At 37.1% G+C, this 20,144-nt stretch overlaps 1 protein-coding gene across 1 annotated transcript in view; it reads right to left on the reverse strand.

Moving 5' to 3' along the window:
- Window positions 1–2,872: 2,872 nt before the first annotated feature.
- The window catches only part of LOC113231562 (frizzled-4), a 39,422-nt gene continuing 22,150 nt past the window's right edge, over window positions 2,873–20,144 (reverse strand). The window contains exons 2-3 of the mRNA XM_026465900.1: window positions 7,285–7,472; window positions 2,873–4,042 (exon numbers count right to left, since the gene is read on the reverse strand). Of these exons, the coding sequence (XP_026321685.1) occupies window positions 3,405–4,042; window positions 7,285–7,472 (826 nt within the window). The 3' untranslated portion in view covers window positions 2,873–3,404. The remainder of the gene's footprint in view (window positions 4,043–7,284; window positions 7,473–20,144) is intronic.

Raw genomic sequence — 20,144 nt, forward strand, 5'->3', positions numbered from 1 at the left:
TTTACTTGACATTGGCAAAATCATTGATTATTTCGATGGAGCCATAACATTTAAAAGAAGAAGAAGAGTAGTTTAGACATTGTGCCTAAAAGAGAAATAGGCCTGTAGTTTTTGGGTTCATCTTTGGATCCACTCTTATGTATAGGCTTAGACTATGGAAACTAATTTTTTTCCATCCTCTAAGTGTATAGGGGACACAGCAGCCGTCTTCAAGTTGTCTGGAAACACGCAATAGTCAAGAGCAGCGGCCAGTGTCTCCCTTATTTTGGTAAGATCGAGAGATTTAATGTTTGTGTGGCGAGTGTGCGTAATCGTACCTATGCTCTCCCAGAGTTTTCGGGGGTTTTTAATGTTTTTATTGAGGGTCTCACTGTTACATTTACTTATGAGTTTCCTGATGAGGTCGGTGTAGAAGTTACGGTACCTAGCAAATATACGCTACTTCATGTGATTATCTGGATCCTTGCGAACCTCGACATGTAGTCTGTCTCTGTGTTTAGAACACCTTATCAGACCAGGAGACATCCAGGGTTCAATTTCAAATTTAGAGTGACTTATTTTAATCAACTTAGAGTTTTTCGAAATGCCAGTTGCAATCATAGAGTCCAGTTTATCGCCGCTGTCGTAGGACAGTCACATAATAATACATCACCCCAATTCACCTCAGAGAGTGCGGACGAAAAGCTTCATAGTCAATTTTGCCGCGATACTGATCTCTAACCCTTGAAGGTTTATGCGATTCAAGACAGAGACCGGTAATCACCAAATGGTCACCAGTAGGACTCTTCTGATGCAGTTCGAGTACCACTATAAACGTAAACGTGGTCTAGACAAGACTCTAAGCGAGTGGAACTGTCTACCGCGGGGACATAACCCAGCCCAGCCATGAGACAAGAAAATTTAGAGTTTTGTTCTTTGTCGTGATCAGGTCCACAGATGTCAATTTTGAAATCACCAGCAATTATGAGGCGAGAAGGTCGACCAACACTCGTCACTACCGATTCAAAGGACCGCATAAAAGGATCCAAATTACGAAAAGATGGAGACTTGTAGATACCTAGTATGGAGAACACATTCGGAACCACAGCAAGCACACAGTTAGCTTCGTCAACAGAGGGCTCAGAGAAAGTGGAAGTCCACCTCTCACTAACATAAATAACTACGCCTCCAGCCCTGTTAATATAATTTGAAGAGCTCATGGATGAGTAACCAGCAATTAGTGGGATGGTTGTCGCATCGGAGATCCAGCGTTCAGTTAAAACAATTGCATCAAATTTTATGAGAAGTCGAGCAAGCACCACGCAGAGTGCATTAAAGTTACACTAACTTCTAATGTAAATTTTGAAATCAAAGGTAGAAACTAAACTCCCACACTCCTCTGCAGTACCTACAGTATGGCATGTTATACTAAATGCATTATCAACATCACGGAGCAAGTCTACCTAGGCCATAAATTAAAATATTTAATGATTGTATAAGGATGAGTCAGAACTGCCATACTAATTTCGGGGAGGTAAAGAGAGTACACATTTTTTAAAGGAATCGTAATGTAACAACTGTGAGAGCTACTGTACATAAATTCGTATTGCTATTCAAGTGTATTCGCTTAACTTTAGTTACGTGGAGCACCCTAGCACCAAATAGAAAATTAATTAAAAATACACCACCACCACAGCCTGAATAAATGCGGCCAAGAGCATTTTAGGCATTTTTGGCATCGTTAGTCCGGAACAATAAGGTAAGATCCTTCGCAGCAGAAATGCGTAACACGGGGCCTCCATCCTTTTTTGCTCCAGCTTGACACTTTGTACTTCGGACCGGTCTTATCGTAAGCGGCATAGAGTTGGATTTAAATCTTAAGTGTCAAGCTTGATGTGCTCTTGACCCTGTACGAATCTTAATGAAGAAGGATGTGGTAGATGAGTAGGTGATACTAAAATATAATGATGAAAGCCGTGATAGCCTAATGGTTTGACCTACCGCATCTCAATGAAAGCCCGTGGGTTCGAACGAGCTCGTACTTCTGAGTTTCTCGGAGTTTACGTGCGAAATTTAATTTGAAGTTTACCATAAGCTTTTCTGTGAAGGACAACATCGTGATGAAACATAACAGATGAATGCACGTCGAAAAAGGTTTACAACCACGGATGACGTGTGGACGATTGGAGACAATCCGCATTGGGCCAGCGCGCTGACGCTACAACGTACGGCGGACTATGGCATAAAACCTAGCACGGGTCTCCTACCCGTGCCCAGCAGTGGGGCGGCGTATAGATAGGTTGTTGATGATGATGAAGACAAATGAAAAAGTACTTTGTGGCGTTTAAATTATGTCTACGTTCAAAGTGAGCGTCGTTCGGCTAAATGATGTCGTGATTTCGCGAATTTTTCACACGTACATACATTATTTCATTTTTATTCCTTACTAGTTTTCTATCAAAATAAGGCCATAGATAATGTTGTTATTGTAGGTACTGGTACCAGTAGCTTTTCAATCGACTTAAACAAGGTACCGAAATAGTTTGTCTTGTATACATGCTCAAAACGACAAGAAGTAAACGAGAGTTTATGAAAATACATTGATGTAAATCAATCTCAGGAAGACGAGCACAGTGTCAGTGTCCCTCAAATATTTGCTTACTACTTAAAGCTCTGAGTGGCACTGCTTCTATTATGAACAGGCGCGTCGCTACCAGGTGTACTACTCATTCGTCCCGTCACTTGGTGTCATAAAAAAAAATGACTGAAACTTATTAAGGAATAATTAGCTGATAAGCGGTGATAACCATATAAAAAATTCTTTTTTATTATGTACCTATTTATTTAGTATTTCCTTAGATACTTAATGGGTAAAATATTTACAATCTCATTTATATTTACAAAATCAGGCGAACATTTTGGTTACGTGGAGGTGGGCTTCCACTATACTTAAAACTTAAGTTTCTTTACAGTTTTATCTTTTATTGTATGTCAAATCTATTATGTATACCAAATGTAGTATATAGCTCTTAGACTATGGAAACTAAAAATCCAGACGATCACATTATTTGTTAAAAGTGTAAGTCTTTCCCGGGATTATATTTACAAATCAGAACGTAACTCTAACGCGAAATAATTTAAATTAAGTTTCGTCTTAAAAATACCTGCTCAAATATCTTACATGAAATATATTTACTTATTTATTCACAAATTTCTTTTTATCTAGTTAATTGTTCGATCAACTATAATAATGGCACTATGGAACATACAATTAACTCTATACACACAACTGTACAACTAAAAATATTAAATGCAACCATCGGAGCACACTGTAGCTCCTGTTATTATACTTTTTACTTCTCAAGTCTTTTGTTTGAAATGAATTTGTAATACGAGTATAAAACACGCAAACTGTTTGCATTAGGTCATAGTATCGTTTCTCCAGCTGAATAGTGATAATGCCTCGGTTTTCTATACGAATGTGTTTGTGGAGGTCTGTATGTCGCGTACTTGTGTGAATGTCGCGACAGAGTATGTGGATGCGTCGCGTAACAGTGCAGAGTGAGAGGTGTTGGCGGCGGCCCAGTCGGACACTTTGCCAACGTAGTTTTCCTCGGCCCAGTGACTCTTCTCCATAAAACTTTTAACCGTGGAGTCGCTATCCACACAGCCACCATTACACCGAGGATCTGACTTGCAAATATTCTGAAGAGAAACACCCAGAAAGCTGGTTGAGGATGGGTGAACGGTTCAGTTGATGGCACCGCTGCTGCAAGCCACTCATCTCTCCAAGCGTATTCGTAGACCCACGTAGCGAGAATGCACGCGGATGGTACAGCGTATAGAGCAGCAAATGCTCCCAATCGCAACACACTCTGATTTGTATGTGGTTGTGGAGGAGCATTGAGAAGAGTAGCAGGAGCAGGCACAGGGTTTGGTCGGCGAAGAACCGCTCGTAACCCAGACGAGAGGAAAACGCAACCCAGCAGTAGGCAGATTGTTTCTGGAACGATGACTAGAGCCAGCAGGGATTTGCTCGACTGGTTGCCCACGAAACACGTTCCTAAACAGAAAAAATAAAACATGTCAGTGAATGAACCTTGTACAGTAAGTAGATAGTTATGTTACTTTATTGCAAAGGTGGTTTTTGAACAGATACGCTGTCTTTCCTTTAGTAAGTACTCTTTATCGAGCTGAATAACATTCCAATTTTCAAGCGCTCAATGTGAACACCTACACAAACATACGGCGAGAAAAAGGCTGCATTAATAAGACACGGTTAAAAGGGCCGATTTAAAATTGAAATACGACCGTGCAGGAGGAAAGGTGTCGTATTTAACGGCTCGAATAATGGTTGAGCATTTCTTTCGGCGGCCATAATGGATGTAGAAATCAAAAAACAAAAACACAATGCTCGTGGCATGATTGAAACTGCAATATGCCTGAGAATCGGGCGGTGCCGGTGTGGCACTTAGCGCTCACTTCTTGCGATTGCGGTATAAATAAAATGTAAAGGCGATGACCGACAGAACTCTGCTCTCTTTAAGACTTTACAGTACTTTAACCTACACGCGGCTAACTTTGCATAATAAATAAAGAGGCTATAGGGCACCTATTGAGAAAACGTGTAACGACGCATCTCGGTTCTGCCGATCATTTTTTTAGCATTTATAGGCGCCTTTAAAACATGACCCTAGCCATATTTTGAACGATACTTAAAATAATTGTGAGCGATACTATGTTATGTTGATACTGTTTATTGTGTTCTGTCTGCTCAGTAGACTTAGGGTCGTATTCTAGAACTCTATTCAATGCTCAAGTCAGGATTGCACTGGCAATACAAGCACTGGAAATACGACCCTAATGGCAGGGACTTGAGTATGTTTTCGAGTGCTTTAAGCCATACTCAAATCCTGACTTGAGCAGTACTCAAGTCAGGACTAGAGGATTGCAGTGAGTATTGAAAATTATACTCAAGTCCTTGCCATTAGGGTCGTATTTGCAGTGCTTGAAATCATACTCAGATCCTGACTTGAGCATTGAGTAGAGTTCTGGAATACGACCCTCAGGACCGTATTCCAGAACTCTACTCAATGCTCAAGTCAGGACTTGAGTATGATTTCAAGCACTGGAAATACGACCCTAACGGCAAGGACTTTAGTATGATTTCTAGTGCTTTAAATCATACTCAAGTCCTGACTTGAGCATTGAGTAGAGTTCTGGAATACGACTCATAAACGTCTGATTTATAATGTGTTGCTAAAAGACGCCAAAATATATTAATTAAATATATTAAACTTTTTTGATGAATGTGCTAAAGAAATTCCTAAATGCGTGTAAAGTACAAGTTTTTTATACTATAATTTATTTCAAACATTAATGCTTGTAAGAGGATGAAAACTTAAAACTAGTAGCCACTTATTTGGCCGCGGAGTTCAATTGTCGGCGTTTCTCATGCGGCAAAACTTCCTAAATGTTATCATCACATACGTTTACACAAATTTCTTTCTTAAACGCTTGGTTCGTGCTTATCTCAGAAATTTCTAAATACGTATTAATTTATAATTATGTATGCTAGATCCAGAGAAGTAAATAATTGTTTTTATCAGAGCGGTTTTGTTCAAACGACTCTGATCCTTTAATTTACGCCCGCAAGTAGCTTGTGATAAAAAATAAGGACTTTTTTGATAAAGTCATTTGTTATCTAGTCACACTTTGCGCTTCTTTGTAATTAGCGGTACTAAGTAAAATAAACGCTACTGTTTTGATCATATTTACAAAGTCTTCCTCCTGTGTATTTTAACTCTAATAAGAATCTTGCATGCTGGGTTCCGTTTTATACATCAAGATAATAAAGAAATAACATGAGATTCAGGGTTTTGTTCCATGTAGAGGTATACTTATATACAGCATTCAACTTTTGTTAGTTTAAACGATTTTCAGAAACCATTAAATATTCTTAACTTCCCCACAGCCGATCGCACGCGCATTTCTGAGACCTCATTGAGAATCGGTACCACAATGAGGCAAATACAAAACTCGCAACTCAATGCCATTATCGCATGAATGTGTGCCCCTGCGCACTCGTACCAGATTTAATCGCTTTGAAAAACGCCGCCGATCAAACAAGAAAGCTATAAACTACTATAAACGGAGAATCGTCAGGCATTGTGATGCGATATGGATATGTATTAGAACGTATTGATTGAATACGTCGAAACAATGGGAGCATTCAGTCAGAAATCGTTGAGTTTTTCTTTTGGGGTTGCGTTACCGAACATTCCTCGATGCGCATGTGGTTGGAAAGAAACTTATAGTCCCACACGAATTACATCTACAGAAAATCGTACATAATCATTAACCATTTCCTAGAGTGTTCTACCAAACATTTCGTAGGTACATGAAAGAAAAACGAATAATCAGTAATCGGAACCTGTTGTGGTGTGGTAACATTTAGCCTTATAAGTAAAGCAACTTAATTAGCAGCTTTGGTTTCTTTAAATTTACGGTTTTATGTTCGAGGAGTTGAGTTTATTAATAAAACAATTTAACACCCTGTTTATATTAAGTTGGTTGGAGCTATAGAGTTGTATGTATGTATAATATATAGTGCATACTGTAGCACCTTTAAAGGTTAGTTCCTTTTACACTACTACTCAAAAGGTTCCCAGAAATATGACATGTCCATAAGATTAACTATCTATTTAACTTGGTACCTTTATAAGTAGGTAATTGCAGCCACTTTAAAGTAGACCGGGTAGTGGGGAACGAGGTGTGTAGAAACAAGAAAAGTTTATAGATCGCCCTTATTGTGTAGTTCTAGCTGCAGTCACATAATTCTTGGGAATCTCATACATAATGAACGATGCAGTTTAATCCTCGTAACGCTTTTTATTACATTGTATCCAAGTACGTCAAACTTAGACGGCTAGAGTTAGTAAAATAAAGACTTAAAATTTACATGAAGTTTTATTTTAAAATTCTAATTCGTGGCGTTGAAGTGTTACCTATTAAGAAAATGAATTTTAGATGAGATAATGAAACAAGATCCATTTTCTATAAGTACGAACAACAGCTAACTCATGGACGTTGACCTCGAAGTAACGTGGAAATTTATAAGTAATATAAATAGTGTTAAAGATTTCTGACTTATATAAAGCGTCTATATTATATGCGCCTGTCCGTCCTGCAATCCGGTACATAATAAAGCAGACATTATAAATATACATGATCCTTTATGACCAGATACCAAGAATGAAAAAGAAAAATCAAGAGACTAGACGCTTTTCTATTAAATATTCTTACCAGTAAGTTCATCAGCATCAACGTCTCTAGTAACCAAGACAGCTGCAGCAAGAGCAGCTGGGACTCCCCAGGCGGCCAGCTGAAGCAGCGAGGAATGGCGGTCATTCCGTGAAGAAGACCCTGGAGCGCCAGGAGGAATCGGCGGTCGCAACACACTCGTTCGCCACGCGCCTGCTACCACCACCCACCTGAAAAAAATATGTATCACTTTTTACTACCATCATCATATCACATGGAAATATCACGGTACGTTCGTTAATGACGACTGTTCTCCCCATGAAAGTCTGACTCAGTAGTCAAAAAAAATTATCTGCCAACTAATCTAATCGATTTTGTTTATATAATATTACTTATTATGTACTTTTTGTACTATTTATTTAGCCTAAAGCTATCTTTTTAGAGAAAAATCATAGCCGGCGTGTGATGTGAATTAGTATAAGGTAGAGAGTAACAGTAGTAGTAAAGCTCCTTGTGAAAGAGTTCGTCCAGGGAAAAAGGGAAAGTATTGCCACCTTACTTATTTCTGCCGCCAAGCAGTAACGTGAGTATTACTGCGTTTCGGTTTTTAGGGGTACGGGTGCTGGTGAAATGACAGGCACATGGAACTTGTGAACTTATGTCTCAGGGTGACAGGCGCAGTGGCAGTGCCCCTCAGATCTTTGTGATTTAAAGCTCTGAGGGGCACTGCAACTGTTATAGACAAGCGTGTCGCTTATGAGGCGGAAGAATTATTGTCCTGTCACTTAGTATCATAAAAAAACAAAAAAGAGATAATTTGTATAATAAAGCTACAAGTGATCAAACGGCGAAAGAAATAATTACGAACTACATGAAACAAATTATGTATGTGTGAAATTTTATCTCTCCTATTTAACCATAAAAAGTTACCGACTAATTTCGTTCGTAGAAACTTTAAACCTCTCTACTGGAAAGTTGTAATTTTGCAGATATGGCCTTATTACAACAACGGTGGAAAATGCAAATTGTCGTTCAATGGCTTTAGGCAATCTGTTTTATTTTCATAATATACAGGTAAAGTACAATGAAAGCTTAAATATTAGAAAGTAAAACTAGGATTTTAAAAATTATATGAATAAAATTTGGTCCCCGCGGCAAGGTGGCCAAGATGCTGGTAGCGTTCCCCCTTTGTATGGCTATGCTAATGCAATAGGCAAGGTAGCCCTTCAGTGACTTTGATTATAGATTTGTCATTATTACTTAGCCTTCACTTGAAGTATCTGGGTTTTTTAATCAATGTTTACATCAAACTTACACGATATTAAACGAGTTGTATTCATGCTAACATATTTAAAAGGCTTGTTATGTCTGGTCGGCAGGTCGTTGAGTTGAGTAATTGGAGTAATTAGACAGCCGATAAGCGCAAGAAGCCATCGATTGCGCGCGCCTACTCAAGGCAGGTGTTAATAAAATGGCGAACAAAATGGCAAAATTAAGTATCCCTTGGGCTTCTCTCTCTGTAACCATTACGATGTATAATTTATGTACCAATTTTTTTACGGTCTTTTTCTTTATGTTTCGTATTCTTAGTACACTGAGCCAAACAAACGTTACTTAATAAAGATATTTTTTATTATTATTACCTGGTTTTTCTTTTCTTTCTCTGCATGACGACTGGTTTTAACCACACTTACGGTCCAAAATTAAGTGCATATAGTATTTTTTTTTAAATATCAAGTGACAGGACGAACTCGTCGTGCGCCTGGTGTTAAGTAACACGCCACGCGTGTTCATAACGGTTACAGTGTCACACAGCTTTAAACAACAAAGGTCTCAGGGGCACTGCCACTGCTCCCGTCACCCTGAGACATAAGTTAACAAGTCCCATGTGCCTGTAATTTCACTAGTTAGTAGTAGTGTGTATCTATGTGGAGTGAAGTTCATGAAGTTTCTGATAATTCGGCATGTATTTAAAATGACTGCTTTTTGCATGCATTTTATTATTATTGCTGTGTAAATGGTGTAAAGTATAACAAAAAAGTCACATTGAATATCTTAGATGTGGAGCACCATGAAAACACGATAATACGAGATACTTTTAAATCAACTACACATATCACATAGTTTTTAAAAGGGCTTACTGCTCGCTACCAACTACCTTTTCACTCCATAAATTGCGCATGTTGAATTTGGCTTAAAATAAATTACAGCCTCTGTCAACCCTTGCTCAACTCATTAAAACCCGTTAAAACCTATGACAGGTAAATCCTTCAACGGAGAAGGTGTCACCTTGTAACCCGACTCCAGCGACACTTGATCTTTCCGATGTAGTGAAACAATTAGATTTGAAGGTGCTTCAAAGTTGGTCCGTGAACCAGTGGCGTGTCGCCTGCACTTGGGCAAACATCGCTCCCTGTTTGAACAGAACCGAAAGTGGCGATAGTCCAAACAGTGTTATTTGTTTTTTACGAATGTTTGATCCGGCCTCTGCCGCGCCAACATGTGTTGGCTAACGTTTTACTAGTGTTTGTACGATTTGCATTGTGATAATTAGGCGCTCGTTCTTAGAAATGGGCTTTATTACATATTCATGAATGATAGCCAGAGCATGAGAATCTCGCTTGTCGGTGCTGTACACCACTAAGTCTGATTTGTTTAAACTTTAGCCGAAACGATAACGTATAAATAACTGAAACAGAACTTTGTTCCCGTATACGTCGTTAAAGTAATGTTTGCTGCAGCAAATATTTGAGCAGGAAAAGAGCTCTTTTCATTATATAAGTAAAAAATAAATGCAAATGCAACGAGTTTGAGGCGCGAACGTACAAACCGGTGTGTGGACTTAAAAGCGTTCGTTTTATTTTTACGCGACACGGGACTCAAGTGGTTATTACGATAACACTATCAGAGGTCGGTCGATTGCTTTCACGCTATGGAATTAGGTATGCATTTAAGTAGTGAGTATTAAAATGGTTAGGTACTTGGAAAAGGCAGCGAATTTAAGTTTCAAATTCTAAAATACTCTTGTAAACAATTTGTGCGCCTAGGGTAAGCAACTCACCTACCCATAACAGTTGCTGTGCCTCCCAGAGCTTTAAATCGCAAAAACTGAGAAGCACTGCACCTGCAAACGTTACCCTGAGACGTGAAGTTTACGAACCCAATGTGTTTGTAGTTTAACTAGCATTTTTACCAAGCAGTGGTGTGAGTATTACTGAGTTCCGGTTTTGAAGGGTGCTGGTGAAATTGCACATGGGACTTGTCAACTTATGTCTCAGGGTGTTCGGCGCAGTGGCAGTGCCCCTCGGATCTTTGTGCTTAAAGCGTTGCAATTGCTATGGACAGACGTGTCGCTTACCATGAGGCGCACGAGTTGTTCGTCCCGTCACTTAGTTATGATAAAAAAAAAATTTACTTTATTGCGTTCCGGTTTTAGAATTTGAAATATAAATCGTGGTAGCACCGTCGTGAAAGGACTCTTCCATAGGGAGCTTTATAGTGCCTTAAACGCAATGGCCTAATATGTTAAGATCATTGCTTAAACCTTTTGTAATTTAATTTTGTAGGTACCTACTTCAGATTTTTTTTTTTGTGACATCAAGTGACGGACGAACAAGTCGTGCGTCTGATTGTAAGCTACAGGCCTGCTGTTACAGTGCCACTCAGAGCTTTAAATTGCAAAGATCTGAGGGGCACTATCACTGCGCCCGTCACAATGAGACGTAGGTTGACAAGTTCCATGTGCCTGTAATTTTACCAGCACCCTTAACCTTAAAAACCGGAACTGATGATGAACTAAATGGTTATTATAAACGAATTATTAAACTTCTAAGTAATACGAGTATATATAGATATTATATTATGATATCATTGGAGTCAATAATTTTTGCACACTCTTTGTACACCAAAGTTCGAATAATAAGGCCACACACGAAGTCAATACAACTATATTCTTCTTATTTCAACATGTTCGCCGTAGTAAATGTCAATTTGATATACGCTTGTCTGTCTATGTCTGTCACGCCTACCACCTAAGTTGAGATCACCGGTTGCGATGTTTCGATTCTGTGGAGATAATTTACTGACCATTAAATATAAGCAATATTCTACCCTTCTAACGAGGGTAAATTTTTGTTGTGCATTTTAAGTGTTTCTCTATTTCGCATACATTCTCTTCTTTCTTTTTCTTTATTCCCAGAATGTTAGATCACTCCATCTGCCTAATGTCTCATTAGAGAGGACAGAACAATGATCTTATACACTAAGGTATATCATTGGGTTACAACAACAATATCTATGAAGGTCTTTGGATCACAATAAATCCTTAATACTCTTTTCACATATTTCAACGTCAGGCGAAGTTGAGTAGTTCTGGAAGATATAATATCAGATTATCGAATGGTTGATCGATTTGCAATTGCATGCGCGGGCAACGTGAACGGAGTACGTAAAGCAGACTTGTTATATGTATACATAACCATAGCCTAACCACCCACAAGGTCTTTAAAAACAGCATTTCGATTACTAAGGCTATATGCACGTGGCAGCAGAAATGCTGATATCAATGCTGATATTGTCAGGATACAAAACAAATTTAACTTGTGCATAAGAGTATATTATCTACTTTAAGTACGCCTGTAACTCAAAGTATTTTACTTAGTTGCAAAGGCAAATAAGCAAAGGCGTTCGTGAACCTACCTACTTACGGAAATGTTGGAACTTTTAGTTCACAAACATTAACAGGCGAAATGAAAACAAAGCAGCAGAATACTCGCGCCTACTGTTGCTAGCTCCAGGGTCCCGGTTTATTTCGGGAGCTCGTAAAATCGATTATCCGTCTGATTCCCTTACACCCAACCAGTAAAACCAAATCACTGTATAAAGTTACACAAACAAAAACAACTGCTAACTCAATGCCAAAAGACACATAGTCGTTTGATACGATTAGAACGAAGTAAACCTGCACACGGCTCGGCTGAATGCTGCGCCGACGCATCGAAACAGGATGCACTATTTCTGTTGCGCCTGACAGGGATCTGTGTATGATATTCATGTGCTGATTCTAATTTATTATTAGAGTATATTCTAAGACGCATTTGTCTGTAACAACGTGGGTGTTGAAAACAATTACTTGTGTTTGGTTCCTGGAGCAAAGCAGAAAAAGCTTAATGCTGAGTTGTTCATTTAAGCTTTGAGACCGAAGTTTTAAACGCAATTTCCCTAAGTGCCTATTTTATTTTCGTCGTTAAACTTCAAAGGTATTCTTAGAGCGTAGGCGAAAATCTAACAGGGGTGTCTAAGGCGCTTAGTTACAGACAACAGTTACATAGAATCTTTGAACTGCACCTTTAACGATAACCCAAAACGGCAAATGGGTTCACAGCAGGTGGCTAAATATGGACGCAGTGAACGAACACCATATTTTATCAGCCATCGTAACAAGAGCCACTGCCCTCTTGGAATAAGTCCTAAAACAGGATACTCAAGACAGAAGATAAATGACGCGTCAAAGTTCTAATGAGGCTGGCCATGTTATGCATATGCAAAGGGATTCGATCGTGTTGAGATGATGTATGATTGATGTGTCTGGAAAGGAAAATAAATGAACTACAGGTATTCCCAGTATGTGTACATGCATACTGGGAACATAAAAAAGACCTAAATTATATCGGAATAAGTTTTACTTTCGAATTCCATCTTTGGTTATATTTGAGAAAAAAATATATATTGAATAATTCACCTTTTGTGGATTAGAACTACGCAATTTTGCTATGTCTAATTTCCGACAGTTGAATATCGAATACGAAGCCTGTTTTTGTAAAAATTAGAAGGTGTAAGTCGTAACTAGCGGAAATTTATAACATCCGATTACATTACCTTATAATTATGGGTTTAGATATACATCGTGCGAGTGTAAACAGGTAGCGAAGTTTTTCATATAGTATGTTGTTAAGTTTGTTAGGCACATGATAGATTATAATTAAGCTCTTGATAGTTTTCTTTGAACTAATAAATATGAATCGATAGCTAGTGGTATGCAAAACCGGGGACCCGTCGTGGCTCGTTACTTCGCCAGACCTGTCTTTTATGGTGAAGTGTTCGCTTGATTGAGTTTATTTTACGATGGCAAATTGCAGACACGCCTGTGTAGGCTCGGAGAATATCTTTTTGCTTGTTAGTTTTACAAGAAATGCTGCAGGTCTAGATATAAAGTGAAAACAAAATGTGCAATGATCAATAAAGTACATCGATATAGGATTACTTTCGTTCATTTTGTAAATTAGTCAACTGATGATTGTGACTTTGTAACATTTTTTTTATAATACCAAATGACGGCATGCGTTTGGCGATAGCGGCAGAAATAAGTAAGCAGGGAGTAGTTCACTTAATGAACTCCTTCCATAGGAGCTCTATAGTTACTAAAATATAGTAAACAGTGGGTAAGTTATAAGTGCATATTCTCGATTGTGTTTGATTTACATCTGCAACCCATTCGGGGTTATTTAATTTATATTGTAGTAGACATTGGAACGACGTCGAATTAAAAAGGAACAAAATTGACATTGTTTAGTTCTAGTGTACTCCTAAATATAGACATAGTATGCACCACATTTTTTTTGTGGTCACAAATATACCTGTAGCCATAAAGAAGAGACGTATTTCCTTCGCAAGAAATGCATCATTATTTCTACAACTACTCGTATAACCAGCAAGAGCACTTAATGCACAAATAAGTAAGAACTCTTACTTTGTGATTTTCCAAGACCTTGTAACTACCCACTTTATTTATATAAGGGCTGTCGATCGCTTAACGAAGTAAGCTTTGCGCATACAAATATACGTCAAGTACACTATACTTGATCTTTACAAAATGTGCCCTTTGTTCAAATAGCTAAAATTGTAATTGGCATGTATTTTTTGTAGTTGTACCTTTATAGATATGCAGGACCCAAATTCGTATCCTTGGTGGAATAAGCCACTACTACAAAATTATTAATCTTCAGGAATGAAATATTTAAATTAATGATGTCACAAACAAAATAAGTCGATAACTTTCTATGCTTAAATAGGAGAGCTATAATATCAGTTATACATAATTTGTTTCATGAAGTTCGTATTATTTCTATGATTTTCTTTGATAAAAAGCACTTTTGACGTATGATCATTTGTAGCTTTATCATACCAAGGGTATTATCTCTCTCTCTCTTTTGTTTCTAAGATACCAAGCGACGGGACGACCAAGTCGTGCGCCTGGTGGTAAACGACACGCCTGTCCACAGCAGTTCCATAAGGCCACATGTTTAAAGTGACAACTTTCAGGATGTTACTTTTGTTTTGCATAATATGCTATGCTTTCTAAAATAGTTATAAAATTTCACACAAAAACAATTTATTCCATGTAGTTTGTATTATTTTTGTCACTTTCATGTGATAAAAGCACTTTTGACGTTTGATCACAAATGGCTTTATAGATCACAGGCGCACGTGCGAAAAAGCTCTAACAATAATGACCTAAAGAGCTAATAAGTTTTAGAACCACTTTTCTTGATCAAAACATAAGTACATTCGATCACGTGTGACGCATTTTTCGGCTGATTGCTTTTTAAACTTTGATAAATCGTTGAATCTTTTCGAATGCCGCTTTGAAAGATTGTTACATTCTTCTAGTTGATGACACCGCTAGTTTTGATGCCTCGCCTTAAGTACTTTTGAAGAGTTGTTCAAATGATGCGCCTATGTCGGTTGGGAGACTATGGAGAGATTATGGAGACTGGGGAGAGATTATGGAGATTGTAAAGGCAGAGCTACGTTGGTTTTGTTTTCATACACCAATGTATAAAAAAACTTTGACATTTCAACTTTATCGTCTTTTTGTAACCAAAAACACTTTATTTTTCAAGACATTTAAAATAACGGCTTAAATCTGTGTCAATAAAAGGTTAGCGGCAATCAGTAAGCAAGCTGGAGACACCGCAGTACGTAGAAACGAATTAGTACTACAGAAATACCAAATTATACGCATACATTTGCAACTGTTTGTTTATTATAACTTTGGAATTTATTTATAAAGCATCAACTACTCTTATTACGTATTTCGATTACTATACATTGATTTCTTTTAAATATTCTTCTTGTTCTTTTATGGTATTTTTTTTATCCAACTCTTGGGAACCGATTTTATAAATCTGTGCTTGGAAATAACTATACTTTCAATCCAACATTACTGTTAACAAGCAATTACAAAAATAGTTCAAAAAAGAATCGAAGTTAAGCAACCTGCTTTTAGTCATTATAGAGCTGGTTGTGTGCATTCGCCTCAATGCGCCGCCGGCGCATACGTATTGGATTTGAACGGTGATTATCGGTTTGACGGATTGACGCACATTCTCCTGAATGGCTATAATGACTGCAGCTACGTCGTCTACAACCAACTTTAACTACGTAAACAATAAAGTTTATATAGTACACACACATGTCATGTGGTTGTAGAGACGAGAGCGCTGTATAATAATAATAAGTCAGTAAAAGATTAAATAAAATCCATGTTATGTCTTAATATAGATTAGCATTATATTTTGCCAAAGCTACTTATTCAATTTCTGAAGAGTCTAGAAAGTACAACTTAATAACAACTATGAGTAGGTATTATGTACAAATGCAACATTGTTTTCAAAAATAAAAACATATTGAAGGTAAATAAGTTACTCTGTTAAATACAAAGAACTTGATAAAAACCAACACAACTATACAAGTATTCAATCCATAGTCTAATACTGAGAATCAATGCAGTCGATCGTTGCCGTAACAAGGCGATCGGGCGAGTCGTTTTCCTCGGAATTGATCTTTTTTTCTTTCGTTTCTTATTTTGTTCAATCCCCGGCTCGGGAGCATTGCCTCCGCTTTATTGGTCAAGTGCGCTTGCGACTGTAGCCATGATTTTTGGAACCATTTGTGGGACGCTACACTTTTTAAGATTTTATTTTTGTTTTAAAAAGTGATTTGACGAATGCGCTTATTGATAATCAACACGCCTACCCATAACAGTCACTGTGCCACTCATAGCTTCAAATCGCAAAAATCTGATGGGGACTGTCACTGCACCCGCCACCCAGAGACATAAATTTGGTAATTCCTATGTGCCTGTACTTTCACCCCTTCAAAACCGGAACGTACTAAAATCTACATTACAGCTTGGCGACAAAACTTGGTATGGTGATAGTCCTAACCTGGACGAACTAAGTAACTAATAACTTAAATTACCTAGATAGAATAGTAACTTGAACTTGAGGCAAAAGCTTATGAATGGCCGAGATTTCTGTAGAATAATTACTATAGAATGTACTCTACATATCTAAATGCTAAACCCTATGCCAGGCTACAGTTTTGCCTGTGTATATATTAAATTATAACTGTATCCTGGCAATTATGGTGAATCGATTGATGGCGATTATGTAGCAGTGGTATCTAATGTTTAAGATAAATATATGTAAATAGATTTGAAAGTAAAGCAAAACACTCAACAGAAACTACAAATACTTACAATCCTTTAATTTCCTCATTCAATTATCCTGAGGACCGTGACGGATGGTATCTGTACGAGCAAAAGAGATGAAGATATAGTTGGAAGGAGCCATAGACAGAGTAGGGTACAGGTGTGAACGGGACACGCGCGCAACATACCTCGCAAGTCTTCGGAGGAGATTCTCAAAGTTTGCAATAATGTTAATAGTCGAAATCAAAGTGTTATATTTACAGCAACTGATAAGCGGATGAGTATGCAACTGAGAAAGAGTTTTTTTTTTGAGAAATTGTTAGTTCGTGCTTAAATTAAAAATGTGCCATTACAAATACATTTCCAAAATGTGTTTTATAAAATCTTTATGTATTGTTCCAATTAAACCTAAAACATTTAATGTAAATTTACTTAATGTTAACGACAATAATGAAATATATTTTGAGAGTCATAGAAAGGCTCGTGCTTTTCCTTCGGTCCTCGTTAAGAGCTTTTAACGAGCCGACCTTGTCGTAACGACTAGAGGGAGAAACGCAAGTGCAACCTTCGCCGAAGCCTGCGCTAGAGCGAGACCGGCAATCACACGACCAACAATAAGCTTACTAACAAGATCGCCGCACGAAGAGAAAAACGCCCTAAACGCCGCAATTATTTTTTAAATTATGTAACGTATTTTATTTGGTTAAAGTGTAATTTTCTATAAATAAACATTGGTAGTTATTTGACAGGTGCTGTCACGGTTATGCGGCTAACGAGAATGACTCAGGGCCTGGTATTTGATAGCTTTACTGATTTGAACCTTCTCCTGTGGATGTAGAGAGCTCTCTTTACGATAATTCGGTGAAGTGATGGGGTTTTCTCATAAATGCCTTTTTGAAATTTATTTAAATTGGTTTTTCGTTGCGGAGCGCTCAAAGCGGGTTATAAAGAATGCCACATGCTTATTTTTATGATATTCTCGTGATACGATCGCCTATTGTGGTCGTGTAATATAATAATTGTATTAGACCGATCGATGTTATTACAAGTAGACTAAGATTTAGTTTGATCATATAAAATTAAATATACTTTACAACAGTACGCAACGTTATAAAATTTTGTAAAAATTATCCAACCATAAATTTTCCTAGTGATTGTTATCTATCACGCGAAAGCGATTAAAAGAATTTAATTAGCTAAAAACGGTTAATTTATTCGGTTTCTTTTATTTTCTAAGATAATTAAGTAAAAAATAAAACATACGAATAATAATACTGCCCTCGAACGAAAAAAGGCACAACTGCTGTATAAAGTAGGCATAACTATGTTGCCTTCTTTCGTTACGAGGACAGAATAGTCGGTCAATCTAAAATTGATGAGTTTCCTATGTTAGAGTTCCTATCAAATTTTTTTAGGTGAAACAAAAATTTGTGTTTTTCATTTGTAAATGAAAATAAAATGCCCTGTACCGTGTATTTTATACGCATCACACATTTTTATTTTATACGATAACGTAATGTAAGTAAATTTAAGTCTATATTTTCATTAGTACACAGCTCATTACAAAATACTTCAACGTCTTTTTATATTGAAAAGTAAAACACACTTCGCAAATAAAAAATGCTCTAAATGAACGCCAAAGAAATAATTTTAATATATCTTGGCAATACAAACACATCATTTAGTCAAAATTGTACTATTTTTATACTTCGCTTTTATTATAATCACTATCATGCATTAGGTAAACGTAAATTTGTTCATAAAGCAAAAACAAATGGAGATAAACAATCATGTATGGTCAGTGCAATAAATAAAGGTCTACCTAAGTATATAACCACAGCATTGTAAAAGATAATTGAACAACATAAGTTAAGAATTTATAAATAGTGCTTCATCCTGAACAACATCGGCATTTACTGTCGTGTGTAATTGTGGTATTTCTTTTGTTCTCTTTTACAACATTTAAAAAAAAAACAATTGTACTCCTGTGTCATTTTTTTATCTAAAACCATGATTGAATAAAAAGTATTAAGTTATTAATTATTTGCCACGACCATGTTAAGACCGACGGCGCAGGCGCATCTGACAGTAACAAGAGGGCAAAGGTGAGATTACAATTCTGTATGGATATGAAACAAACGCCACATTCACATCGGTTTGAAATGTAAAATATGATTGTAAAGGCCAGATGAAACTAATTTATATTGCGTGTATGTATACAGTTAAGCAAAACGATGTGAGATTAAATTTTCAGGTGGAAATTTCGATCAGTGTTCATTTTTAATCGACTTCAAAAAAGGTAGAGGTTTTCAATTCGATTGTGTTTTTTGTGTGTATGTTACCTGATTACTCCGATATTTATAAACCAATTTCGATTATTCTTTTTTTTGTTATAAAGGGGCTACCTCAGTATCTCTCTCTCACTATCTCAGAAAATATTCCACGTCATATATAAGGATAGAAAAATTAATTAATGAATTTTTGAATTTCACTCACATATCTAATTCCAATGAAAGTAAAATGTTATGGTGACCTAGAGCTGATCTGAACGGATGGAAATGGCAGACAGATGAGAGGACTCCTCAACAGTGTACTAGCACCACTGCATTTGTTACGGACAGGCATGTAAGCACCAGGCGCAAGACTTGTTCGTCCCATCACTTGATTTTATAAAAAAAAGGCTGCCTTGTATTTGGGCTCATTATGATTAGTTTTGACGAGAACTTTCGTATGCGTTTCAGTTATCGTTGAGAAGACTACGGCAGCGAAAACGCGAAAGCCAATAAGCAAACTTTCGAAATCGGTTTATTTTTTATAAAAAAAGTTATAATTTTATGGCTCTACATTTACAATCTACATAATGGACCTTTATATTCGATACATATCGCATCTTAAAGTATCAAGTGTTTTAAGGGATCATATATCACAATTATTAGAAAGCTAGGCTATAAGTTTACACTACAAATCGGCACCGACATGATGCGACGTCAGCCACGTCGGAGTGATCACGCCACGCCTTGTTGCCTTCGAAACGAAAAACTATCGCGGCTATATTGGGGCCACTAACATGGTACACTTCGAAAAGGAAAGAGGTAATTATTGCGAGCTCAATAAGAAATGTTATTTATGGATAGATCTAGGTGTATGCCCCTCCTATTAGAAGACACAACGCTGAATAATTTTATTAACTTCTTCGTTGTTATATGAAGATTTTAAATAACATATTTCTGTTTCGTACTTTAGGTACGAAATAGAGAATAATCTCTGGACTGCCTGCATAGTTAGTCTTATAATATATTTCCGAACAGAAAATTCGTGGTTCCGTCACTTGTATAATATTAATATTGCACATGCACTTATTGATGTAATGAAATAATCACATGTGTGAAAAAACAAATCTTTCCATTTC

The sequence above is a fragment of the Hyposmocoma kahamanoa genome, unplaced genomic scaffold, assembly GCF_003589595.1.
Source record: "Hyposmocoma kahamanoa isolate Upper Pololo Valley unplaced genomic scaffold, ASM358959v1 65, whole genome shotgun sequence".
NCBI classification, from domain to species: Eukaryota; Metazoa; Arthropoda; class Insecta; order Lepidoptera; family Cosmopterigidae; genus Hyposmocoma; species Hyposmocoma kahamanoa.